Below are 13,001 nucleotides of genomic sequence, written 5' to 3'. Positions count from 1 at the left end.
CATTACTGGGTATATACCCAAAGGACTGTAAACTGTCCTACCATAAGGACACATGCATGCGTATGTTCATCACAGCACTACCTCACAATAGCAAAGACACAGAATCAAAATAAATGTCTGTCAACAATGGACTGGATAAAGAAAACACAGTATATATTCACGATGGACTACCACACAGCCATAAAAAGGAACAAAATTATGTCCTTTGCAGCAACATGGATGCCACTGGAGACCATTATCCTAAGAGAGTTATCACAGGAAAAGAAAACCAAATATCGCATATTCTCACTTACAAGAGGGTGTTAAACCTTGAAGTACTGTGTTAGTCCATTGTTGTGTTGCTATAAAGAAATACCTGAGCCTGGGTAATTTACAAAGAAAAGAGGTTTAACTGGCTCATGGTTCTGCAAGCTGTACAGGAAGCATGGCACCAGCATCTATCTGCCCAGATGCTGGGAAGGACGCAGGAAGCTTTCAATCATGACAGAAGGCAAAAGGGGGGCCAGAATGTCACATGGCCACAGCAGGAGCAAGAGGGGGAGTGCACAGGGAGGTGTCACACACTTAACCAGATCTTGCAAGAACTACTGCAAGGACAGCACCAAGCCATGAAAGATCCACTCCCATGACCCAACTGTCTCCCACCAGTCCCCACCTCCTAACAATGGGGATTACAATTAAATATGAGACTTGGTGGGGACAGGTATTCAAACTCTATCCAGCTCCCACCAGTCCCCACCTCCAACAATGGGGATTACAATTAAATATGAGACTTGGTGGGGACATGTATTCAAATTCTATCCAGCTCCCACCAGTCCCCACCTCCAACAATGGGGATTACAATTAAATATGAGACTTGGTGGGGACATGTATTCAAACTCTATCCAGTACACATGGACACAAGGAAACAACAAACACCGAGGCCTACTTGAGGGTGGAGGGTGTGGGGAGGATGAGGATCAAAAAACTATCTATCGGGTACTATATGCTCTATCTGGGTGACAAAATAATTTATACATCAAACCCTAGTGACACACAATTTACCCACACAACAAACCTGCACATGTACCCCATGAACCTGAAATAAAAGTTAGCAGGGAAAAAAAAGGAAGAAAAGGTAACACACAAAATGGGAAATATTTGCAAATCATATATCTGATAAGGAGCTAATATCTAATATGTGTGTGTATATATATACAGTATATATGTATGCATGTTACATATATGTGTATATTACACTGTCTACATATATACATATATACTGCATGTATACATATATACATATATACTGTATACATACATACATATATGTATATATACCCACTATATAGATACACTATATATACACACACACACTCTGGATATTAGCTCCAGTGTACAGCTGTACAGCTTACAGAACCATGAGCCAATTAAACCTCTTTTCTTTGTAAATTATATACACACATATGTATACATACATATACTATATATGTATACAGTATATATATAAACATATAAACTCTTACAACTCAAAAAACAACCTGATTAAAAGATGAACAAAGGACTTAAATAGATATTTCTCCAATTAAGATATACAAATGGTCAATAAGCCCATGAAAAGATGTTCAACATTAATAACTAGAGAAATGTAAATGAAAACTACAAGATACCACCTCATATCCATTCGGATAACTACTATCAAAAAAAGAGAAAATACATGTTGGTAAGGATGTGGAGAAATTGCGACCCTTGTACACTGTTGGTAGGAATGTAAAATGGTACAGCCACTATGGAAAGTAGTATGATGGTTCCTCAAAAAAATTGATAATAGAATTATCATGTGATCCAGTAAATCTCCTTCTGGGTATGTAACCCAAAAATCTGACAGCAGAGTTAAGCTCAAAGAAAAATGTCCATGTTCATAACACCATTATTCACAACAACCAAAAGATGGAAGCTGCCCAACTTTTCATCAACAGATGAATGGAGAAACAAAATGCAGTATATACATACAATGGGATACTATTTAGGCTGAAAATTTATGAAATTCTGACATTTACTACAACATGGATGCACCTTGAGGATACATGCTAAGTAAAAGAAAGCAAAACAAATGGCAAACACTGTATAATTCCACTTATACTTCAAGTATTCGAATTCACAGAGATCAAAAGTAGAATAAAGGTTACTGGGGTCTAGGAAGAGGGTGGAATGGGTAGTCACTGCTTAACGGGTATGGTGGTTCAGTTTTGCAAGATGAAGAATTCAGGAGATGAATGGTGGTGATGGTTGCACAACAATGTAAGTGTACCTATTACATGACGTGTACACTTAAAATAGTTAAGACAGGCCAGGAGTGGTGGCTCACACCTGTAATCCCAGCACTTTGGGAGGCCCAGGTGGGCAGATTATGAGGTTAAGAGATCGAGACCATCCCGGCCACCATAGTGAAACACCGTCTCTACTAAAAATACAAAAATTAGCTGGGCAGGGTGGTGTGCGTCTGTAGTCCCAGCTACTCAGGAGGCTGAGGCAGAAGAATTGCTTGAACCCGGGAGGCGGAGGTTGCAGTAACCGGAGATCACGCCACTGCACTCCAGGCTGGGCAACAGAGCGGGACTCCATCTCAAAAATAAAAATAAATAAACATAAATAAAGGAGTTCTTCAGAAAGAAAGAAAATGATTTAAACCAAAAACTCAGATTTACAGGAGCATTAGAGAATTAAGAGATGAAGGTAAATTAAGTCTTTTCTTCCTTATTCTTAAATTAACAGAAAAATGATGTCCAAAATACTAACAGCAGCAATTCACTGGATTATTATAGCTTATGGATAAATGAAAATAATGACAACAATATTATAATGGGCAGAAGGGAGGAATCTGTATACTCTATTGTAAGACAGAGTATTATGTATACTACCTCCATTTTCCATGAAGTAGTACAGTGGGATTTTTTTGGTTTTGTTTTTTTTTGAGACGGAGTTTCACACTGCAGCCCAGGCTGGAGGGCAGTGGTACAATCTCTGTTCACTGCCTCCCAGTTCACGCAATTCTCATACCCCAGCCTCCTGAGTAGCTGAGACTACAGGCCCACATTACCATGCCCAGCTAATTTTTTGTATTTCTAGCAGAGACAGGGTTTCACCATGTTGATCAGGCAGGTCTCGAACTTTTTTCTTAAGTGATCCGCTGGCCTCAGTCCCCCAAAGTGCTGGAATTACAGACGTGAGCCACTGTGCCTGACCTATAATGTTATTTGGATGCGGACTTGGAGTAGTTTTAGGTGAACAGCGCAAACTGTAAGACAACCACTTAAACAAATTAAGAAGTATAATTGGTATGCTAAGACAGGAGAAAAAAATTAAATCATATCAAAAGATCAATTAAAACCAGAGACGGCAAAAGAGGAGGGGAAGACTGTTTAAAACGGAAACAAGTAAAACAAACAGAAAACAGCTATAAATATGACACTGTCAAAGGAAAATAAAGTTTTTTCTCTCTACTCTCACATTCAACACAGAACCCTTCTGTAACCAGATGTATGAAGTTTTTCCCTACCATCCCTAAACAGTTCTCGAACAGACACCAACTATAATTCAATTAAATAATGATACTATCTACCTAGAGATAGTGTTATATCCGGCTGGGCGCGGTGGCTCACGCCTGTAATTCCAGCACTTTGGGAGGCCAAGGCGGGTGGTTCACAAGGTCAAGAGATCGAGGCCATCCTGGTCAACGTGGTGAAACTCCATCTCTACCAAAAATACAAAAATTAGCCTGGTGTGGTGGCGGGTGCCTGTAGTCCCAGCTACTCGGCTGAGGCAGGAGAATCGCTTGAACCTCAAAGGCGGAGGTTGCAGTGAGCCGAAATTGCACCACTGCACTCCAGCCTGGCAAAAGAGCAAGACTCTGTCTCACAAAAAAAAAGAAAAAGAAAAAGACAAAAGAGATACTGTCATAACCCACACGGTAAGGGCTCAGTTCCATAAGACTGCTCCTCACTTCAGATGCCAGTCACAAGCCCCAGGCTGTGATCTGTGCTTCTGACTGAACAGCTATAAATCAGGGTTCGCACAACTTTTTAATTTGGTTTGATAATTTGCTGGGATAACTCACAAAACTCAGGGAAATACTTATATTTTAACAGTTTATCATAAAGGATATTACAAAGGATACAGATAAAGAGATGGACAGGGCAAAGTAAGGTGGTGGAGAGCTTCCATGCCCCCCCTGTTGCGGACTTTGGTATCTGCATAGGTCTCGGAACCAATCCCCTGAAGATACTGAGGGCTAAATGCATACATCATGACCAAATGGGATTTATTCTAGGTATGCAAGGCTAGTTCAACATTCAAAGATCAATCACTGTAATCTATCACACCAACAGGTTAAAGAAGAAAAAAATCCTATAATAGTAATAGATGCAGAAAAAAACATTTGACAAAATCCAGTATTCTTTTGTTTTTGTTGTTTTGAGATGGAGTCTTGCTCTGTCACCTAGGCCGGAGTGCAGTGGCACAATCTCGGCTCACTGCAACCTCCACCTACTGTGTTCGAGCGATTCTCATGCCTCATCCTCCCAAGTAGCTGGGACTACAGGTGCCCGCTACCATACCCAGCTAATGTTTGTATTTTTAGTAGAGACAGGGTCTCACCATGTTGGCAAGGCTGGTCTCAAACTCCTGGCCTCAACTGATCTGGCCACTTCAGCTTCCCAAAGTGCTGAAATTACAGGCATGAGCCACCATGCCCGGCCCCAACATTCTTGAAGGAAAAGAAAACACTCAGCAAAGCAGGAATAGATGTGTATGTATGACAGAAAAAAAAAAAAATTCAGAGTATTTGTTGCCTCTGAAGATAAGGGTAGAAATAGATCAGGGAAGATCAGGAAAAAGACTTTCTGGGGTGATGGTCATGTTCTATATCTTGACTGGGTTTGAGTTACACATGTGTATGTATTTGTCAAAACTCAGTCAATGTACCTTAAGATTTGCATATTTTCTTCTATGTACATTTTACCTCAAAAGGAAAAAATAAGCAAATACTAAACTCTAATTAATGATACACATGCTAAAGTATTTAGGAGGAAATGAACTCATCTCTATAACTTACTCTGAAATACATTTAATAATATGAATTGATGCATGGATAGAGAAATGATCGATGGATAGGTATATGACAAAACGTGTGGTTAAGTATTAATGGTATTCCATTATACGGATATGCCAGTTTATCCAATCACCTGTTGGTGGATACTTGGATTGTTTCCCATTTGGGGCTATTAAAAATAAAGCTGCTATGAACATTTATTTGTGTGCAAATCTTTGCATGAACATATGCTTTCATTTCTCTTGGGTAAACATGCAGAAGTGCAATGGCTTGATAATATGGTAGATGTATGTTTAAAGAAATTGCCAAATTGTTTTCCCAAGTTGTAACATTTTACATCCCCAGGAGAGATATAATAGAGATTTCCAGCTTTTCCACAGCCTCACCACCACTTGCTATGGTCAGCAATAAAAAGGAATAAATTATTGATTGTACTACTATATGGATGAATCTCAAAATAATTATGCTGAAATAAGCCAGACTGAAAGAATACAAACTGTACAATCCCATTTATACAAGTCTAGAAATCTCAATATGCAGTAACAGAAAGCAAATCAGCAAAAACCTGAGGACAAGAAGGGTAAAAGGGACAAGGAGGGTTAGAAGATGTGGTTTACAAAAAGGCACAAGGAACCTTTAAGGTATGATATATATGTTCATTATCATGTTATGATTGTTACCTGCATGCATATATACACTAAAACTTATCAAATTGTAGACTTTAACATACATTTTACCTGATGTAAATTATACCTCAATAAACCTGTTAATACATAATACTAATGACAGAATCTAGATAATGGGTATATGCAGAGGTACTATAAAATCTCATAACACTTTTCATAATAAAATGTTTCATAGTCTTTAAAGTTCTATTAAAATATCTTAGAACATAAATACAAAAACAATATGTAAGGAATTAGAATTGGTCATTAACACCAGACTGTAAGAATCATTTGTTTGGCTCCCTAGTGTATTCTGGGCACAGAAGAATGACTCCTTAAAATAAAAAACTGTATCCTAACTGAATCTTCATTTTCCTGTACTGCTTCTGGTATAATGGGGATATGCAGTTAAGTGGCCACTAAACACATGATTCTATTATAAAGGGAAAACTGGGAGATTAACATTTCAAAAACAGAATATGTATGTTAGTTAATAGACAAGAAATCTGAACTTCTAATGTTACATGAAGATGTTAGGCATTATCAAAAAAAATTACAAATTTGTCCAAGTATCATGATTTTGGAGCAAACAAAATAGTGACAAAGGAGGCTAACTTAAGAAGGGGCTACAAAGTACAGGTACTTCCTGTGTTACAAATGATAATTCTATCACACAAGCCACCTTTACTACTGCTTTTGTCTATTTAAAATTCTAATATTTTTCTCCTTAATGTTCTCTTAAAATGTACCCAACTGTGCATCACAGTCCCCAGTGTCATTTGTTTAAAAAAAGATTCTGATGTCCTATTCCAGATACATAATTTATAATCTCTGGGGGCAGGTTCAAAAATTAGTATTCATAACAAGCACCTATGGCTGATTCTGATGCAGCCTAGCTCTTAAAGAAAATATGTGACATGGCCAGACGCTGTGGCTCACACCTGTAATCCCAGCACTCTGGGAGGTCAAGGCGGGCAGAACACTTGAGGTCAGGCATTCGAGACCAGCCTGGTTGACATGGTGAAACCCCGTCCCTACTAAAAATACGAAAATTAGCCATGCATGGTGGTGGGCACCTTTAATCCCAGCTACTTGGGAGGCTGAGGCAGGAGAATCACTTGAGGCTATGAGACAGAGGTTGCAGTGAGCCGAGATCACATCACTGCACTCCCACCTGGGTGACAGAACGAGACTCCGTCTCAAATAAAATAAAAAAAAAAGAAAAAGAAAAAGAAAACATGTGAAATGCTACGTTGCTTGAGAAAGGTGGGAGGATAAATTTCAGATGAGTCTATGAAATATTACCACCTCTCTAGATGATATATGGGAAGGGAGAACTATAAATAGAAGTGTATAAAAAGTATACCTTACCCACATCAAAATTTGCCAAGAGTTAGTCCTGGAATGAAGCTCAATTCCTTTTTCTTTCCCTGTCAGACAGATTCTTCTAGCAGTGAGTCTACTTACTATATTGAACCCAGTACCGCAGCACTCTTCTGCTGCATTATAGTTAAATGCAGGTTTTTGGAAAACTCATAATTCATATATAAGAATGCTTCCATGGGAAAATGCATTCTGATTTCCAAAGAATCCATCTCAGCAACAAATTTTCAGATCACCATCCATTATTAGTAATGACTGAATACTAATTGATATTATTATACTAACACGCTAATATTGAAATTTGCTGGATTATTACACAGAAGCCTAGCAAAAGCACACATTTACAACTACCAATAGGTCCTTTGTGTTAGACCATAAAATATTATCTTAAAATTTTCCTATGCAGCATCTAGTTTCTGTCTTTTTATTTTTATTTTATTTTATTTTATTTTTTGAGGCAGGGTCTCGCTCTGTCACCCAGGCTAGAAGGTAGTGGCGCTATCTTAGCTCACTGCAACCTACGTCTCCCAGCTTCAAGCAATTCTCCTTCCTCAATCTCCTGAGTAGCTGGGATTACAGGCGAGCGCCACAGTACCCAGCTAATTTTTGGATCTTATTTTCTTAGTAGAGGTGAGGTTTCACCACATTGGCCAGGCTGGTCTGAAGTGATCCATCCTCCTCAGTCTCCCAAAGTGCTGGGATTACAGGCATGAGCCGCTACGTCTGGCCATCTAGTTTCTATTACAGAAATTTTCAAACAATGTTTTTTAAAAATCCTCCAAATTTGTCAAATTACTACTTTTGAAATTCTCAAAGAATATTTTAAAAAAAAACTCCAGCTATTATTTAAAGTTTCATCTATCAAAACATAACCAATTTCTACAAATAAAACACTGACATTTTATTTTATTTTGAGACAGAGTCTCACTGTCTGTTGCCTCGGTTGGCATGCAGTGGCATGATCAGAGCTCACTGTAATCTCAAACTTTTATGCTCAAGCCATCTTCCTGCCTCAGCCTCCCAAAGTGCTGGGATTACAGGAATGAGCACCACACCTGGACAATGACTTGTTTTTAATTATTTGATAAAGACTAAAGTTAGAGGGATCATACTACCTGATTTCTAGACTAACTACAAAGACACAGTTATCAAGACAGTGTAGTATTGGTGAAATGACAGACGCATAGATTGTTGAGACAGACTAAATCCACACAGTATTAAGTCTACTGATTTTTTTTTTTTTTACAAAATGCAAAGATAATGCAACAGAGAAAGGATCGTCTTTTTTAGCAAGTGGTGCTGAACAATTGGATATTTGCATCCACATGCAAACAAATGAACCTCAACCTTTAACACATATCTTATACCTTGCACAAAAAGAGATCCAAAACCTAAAACTACTTCCATAAGACAACGTAGGAGAACATCTTTGACTTTGGGTTGGGAAAAGATTTCTTAGATATGAATACCAAAAGCCATGATTCATAAAAGAAATGTTTTATAAACTGGGCTTTATCTAAAATTTAAAATGTATGCTCTACAAAAGACAAAATGGGAAAAGACTGAGAAAATATTTTCAAATTACATAGCTGATGAAGAACTGGTATGCTTAATATTTAAAGAACTCTCAAAACTCAACAATAAGAAAACAAACACTTTGGAAAAAGAGTTTGGCTGTTCCTCAAAAGGTTACACAAAGAGTCAGCATATGACCAAGCAATTCCACTTCTAAGTATATATGCAAGAGAATTTAAAACATACATCCACAAAAAAACTTGAACATGAATGCTCAGTGGCATTATTCATAATATCCAAAAGGTGGATGTTTAGGAATAATCTAAATATCCAACAATTGGTGAATATACATAAATTGTGGTCTATGAATACAATGGAATATTATTCAACCAAAGAGCAAATGAAATAGTCATACATCCTTCAGCATGGTGGAACCTTGAAAATACATTAGGTTAAAGAAGCCGGAAACAAAAGGCCATATATTATATAATTCCATTTAAATGAAACGTCCAGAATTACCAAATCCATAAAGACCGAAAGAGGTTAGTGGTTGCCAGAGGTGCAGTAGTGAGAAGTGGGAGGAAATTGGGAGTCACTCCTAATGGGCATGAGGTTTAATTTTGGGGTGCCGAAATGTTCTGGAACGAGAGAATGGTGATGGTTGTACACTTTTGTGACTATACTAAAAAACACTGAATTGTACATATTAAAAGGGTGAAATTTGTGGTATATGAATTACATCTCAATCAAAAACAAAAACAAAAAAACCGTACAACCCAATTTAAAATGACCCTGCAATCCCACTCTTAGGTATTTATCCAAGAGAAATAACAATTATGTTCACACAAACACCTGTACATGAATGTTTATGACAGCTTTATTCATAACCTCCAAAAACTGAAATATCCTTCAACCATCAAACAGATAAATACTTAAAGTTAGGCGGGCGCAGTGGCTCATGCCTGTAATCCCAGCCCTTTAGGAGGCAGCGGCAGGCAGATCGCTTGAGGTCAGGAGTTTGAGACCAGCCTGGCCAACATGGCAAAACCCCGTCTCTACTGAAAATACAAAAATTAGCGGGGCGGGGTGGCACGCCCGTAGTCCCAGCTATCCATGAGGCTGAGGCACGAGAATCACTTGAACCTGAGAGGCGGAGGTTGCAGTGAGCAAAGATTGTGCCCCTGCACTCCAGCCTGAGCGACAGAGTGAGACTCTCTCTCAAAACCAAACAAACATACAGTCCATCCACAGAATGAAACACTACTCAAAAATACAGAAATGAAATTCACTAATGTATGAGATAAATGGACGAATTAAACCCAGACCCAAAAGGCTACATACCATATAATTCCATTTATATGCACTCTGGAAAAGATAAAACTAGAGGGATGGGGCTGGGTGCGGTGGCTCACGTCTGTAATCCCAGCACTTTGGGAGGCCGAGGCGGGCGCATCACGAGGTCAGGAGATGGAGACATCCTGGCTAACACAGTAAAACCCAGTCTCTACTAAAAATACAAAAAATTAGCCGGGCATGGTGGCGCGCGCCTGTAGTCCCAGCTACTCGGGAGGCTGAGACACGAGAATTGCTTGAACCCGAGAGGTGGAGGTTGCAGTGAGCTCAAATCGCGCCACTGCAGCCTGGGCGACAGGGCGAGACTCGTCTCAAAAAACAAAAAAAACAAAAAACAAAAATAAACAGAGGGATAGAAACGGACGACTGGTTGCCAGGAGGCGGCGTGAGGTCAACTACAAAGGAGCAGCTGAGAGAATTCGGGAGGCTTGATGAAACTTTATGTGTCATTATTGTGGTGGTAGATGCATGCCTCTTAGCATTTGTCAAGAACTGTATCACAAGAGTGAATTTTACTGCATGTAAATTTTAAATAAATAAGTTGATTAGTCACACTCTAAACAAACCTCCACCCTGAGTGCAGAAGCAAGGTTCCACTACAGATCAAAGTTCACCTCAAGTATTCTTAAGGCTTCCTTCTGAGGTAGATGGGAGACAAATTTCATTTTCACTTTGCAACTAAGAAGCTGCATAAACAGTCTGCAAGTTTCTCGTACTAATCAAACAGGCTGAGCAGCTATCGCTATGACACTAGTTTTTGTAGTCCACTCACTCTCCATCATGACACTAGGTCCCCACCGTAGTAACATTCTTTAAAATCAAACTAAATTACCTGTTTACATCATCTCATAAACGACAAGAGTCGAGATAAGCATTTTAGAAGAAGGCTGGAAGTGTGTGCATAGACAAGAATAGTTAAAATTACTTTAAATATATATTTAAACACACTATTCACACACAAAATTAACCCTCACTGTAGCCTGGGAAATTCATTTCATAAAGGAGTCTAATGTCTAGCGGGTGTTTAAAATAAACAAGAGAATAATACAAAAACAGATGGAAACATTAAAAATGAGGCTCTCAGTAAGGCAGAACCCCAAACTAAACGGACACAAGGAAAGCTCGGTCCTTCACCACCTAGGCAGCGAAGGGCCCTGCTCAGTCCGGTCTTTTGCAGGTCTGAGACGTTGCACCGCACGCCTTGGTTTTTCTTTAAAATTCGGCAATTCACTCTGACCCACATACCCTGAAGCCTTGAAAATGTGACACATTCCTGGGTCAGGCTGTTAACTGTAACCACACAAACAACTTTCTGAGTTACTCTACACGTGAGTTTCCTTTTTATTATCGGCCGAACCCAGGCGAGAGAGCCGGCGTCCGGGTCCTACGGCCGGAAGCGGGAGAGCAGAAAGCACCACGGGTCTAGCCGGGAACGGAGGCTGGGGAAGCTAGGAAGCGGGCGTCCCAGGTCACAGCGCCCTGCCTTCACGTGCGAGGCAGCATGCAACACGCGGGGGCTTTCTGGGGCCTCCCTCATAACCCCAGGGGGGCAAAGGACAGGGATGGGACCCAGCCTAGGAGGGCGTCGTCTCGATTCCTCGCCCCGCGCGGCTAAAGCTGGCCCGCGCGGGGCCAAGGGTAGAGAAGGGCCCCTCGCCAGGACTTGAACGCCAGACCCACGGAGCCCACTGCAGGTTCGCTCCGCTCAGAAAATACAAACCTTTTCATTCCGCACTCGTGACCCTCTCCTTCCCCGCAAAATATAAACAACTCGAGGGGGGGAGGCCCGGGAACTGCCGCCCGGCTTTACGTAACTTGACCCGGAGGCTGGCGGCGGCAGGTGGCTGCACCCGGCGAGCAAGGTGCTCGAAGCCCCGAGAACGCCGGAGCCCGCTCGGGCAGAGAAATGGCCCGGAGGCAGGAGAGGCCGGGGAGCGGCGGCGGCCTCTTTACCTTTCCAGATGCCCAGAGAGAGCTGGGACGTGTCCAGGTCCACCACATAGTCCCCCAAGAACCGGTTCAATACGTCCACGACCACCGACTCGAAAACCATGCTGCTCAGCCGTGGTGGGCACGGCGGCCGGCCCGTGCGCTCCTCCTCCCGCCGCCTTCCCCACGCCCCTCCCTTGAGGCCGTTCGGTTCACCGGCTCCGGGGCGGCTCCGGCTGCGGCGCCCCCACTGGCCAGACGCGCAGCCCCAGCGCGAGCTCAGCGAGGGACGGAGGCGGCCTCTCTCACGACGCGTGCGCAAGTCTGTGCTCGACTGGAGGCGGAGCGCGGCGCAGACCTGGGCGCGCAGCCCCGAGAGGGAGGAAAGGCGGCTGCGCGGCCGCAGCTCTGGAGGGTGCCCTTTTCGCGCCGAGCACGGCTACTCTTTCCTGTCGGCCCCGCCTCCTCCCCATTGCCTGGCAACCGGACACCGGCCTGGAGCTACCGGATTTTTCCGACCCCGCCCCCTCCTGCAGATCAGAGTCCCCAACGGCCCCCCGGAACGGGGCGGGTGCGGGACGGTTACGCCGGACGGGAACGCCCCTCCCCCAGAAGGTGGTGGCCGCCTCCAAGCGTACGGGAGGGCTCGCCCCTGAGTAAGAGTGGGCAGATTCCAGCCCAGTTGCCGGAGGCTTCCAGGGGGCTGTCCCAGGGAGCATCTCCCCCCATTATTACAGGCTGGGAGGGTCCAGTAAGCCTGGGTGTCTCGGCGCTGTAACCTCCCGCCTGGCCTTTAGGAGGACTTAACTTCCTGCTGCGAGTCGAGGATGGAATTACATAGTCCCTGCCCCGCATCTGAGATGAGCACCCATTTTTAGTCAAGTCTTTTATGCGGAGCCGTCTTTCATTCCAAAGAGTGACACGCTTCCCTGAAGATAGGAGTTAGAGTCAGCCGTTCTGGAAACTGCTGAACACCCTCCAAGAAATACTGGGAGTGCTGGACCCCTGACCCCTAAGCCTCCACCGAACCACTGACCTAAAATAAATTACAATTACAGCTCTTTCGA

The 13,001-nt window shown here is 42.2% G+C and overlaps 1 protein-coding gene across 4 annotated transcripts in view; it reads right to left on the bottom strand.

Moving 5' to 3' along the window:
- The window catches only part of VPS13A (vacuolar protein sorting 13 homolog A), a 247,441-nt gene extending 235,034 nt beyond the window's left edge, over positions 1-12,407 (bottom strand). For all 4 annotated transcript variants that reach the window (XM_050761071.1, XM_050761072.1, XM_050761075.1 and 1 more), the window contains exon 1: positions 11,959-12,407. In XM_050761071.1, the coding sequence (XP_050617028.1) occupies positions 11,959-12,058 (100 nt within the window). In that variant the 5' untranslated portion in view covers positions 12,059-12,407. The remainder of the gene's footprint in view (positions 1-11,958) is intronic.
- Positions 12,408-13,001: the final 594 nt, after the last annotated feature.

This window comes from Macaca thibetana, chromosome 15 (assembly GCF_024542745.1).
Source record: "Macaca thibetana thibetana isolate TM-01 chromosome 15, ASM2454274v1, whole genome shotgun sequence".
Lineage (NCBI taxonomy): Eukaryota > Metazoa > Chordata > Mammalia > Primates > Cercopithecidae > Macaca > Macaca thibetana.
The sequence above is the reverse complement of the archived record's forward strand: the minus strand, read 5'-3'. Positions and strand labels throughout refer to the sequence as shown.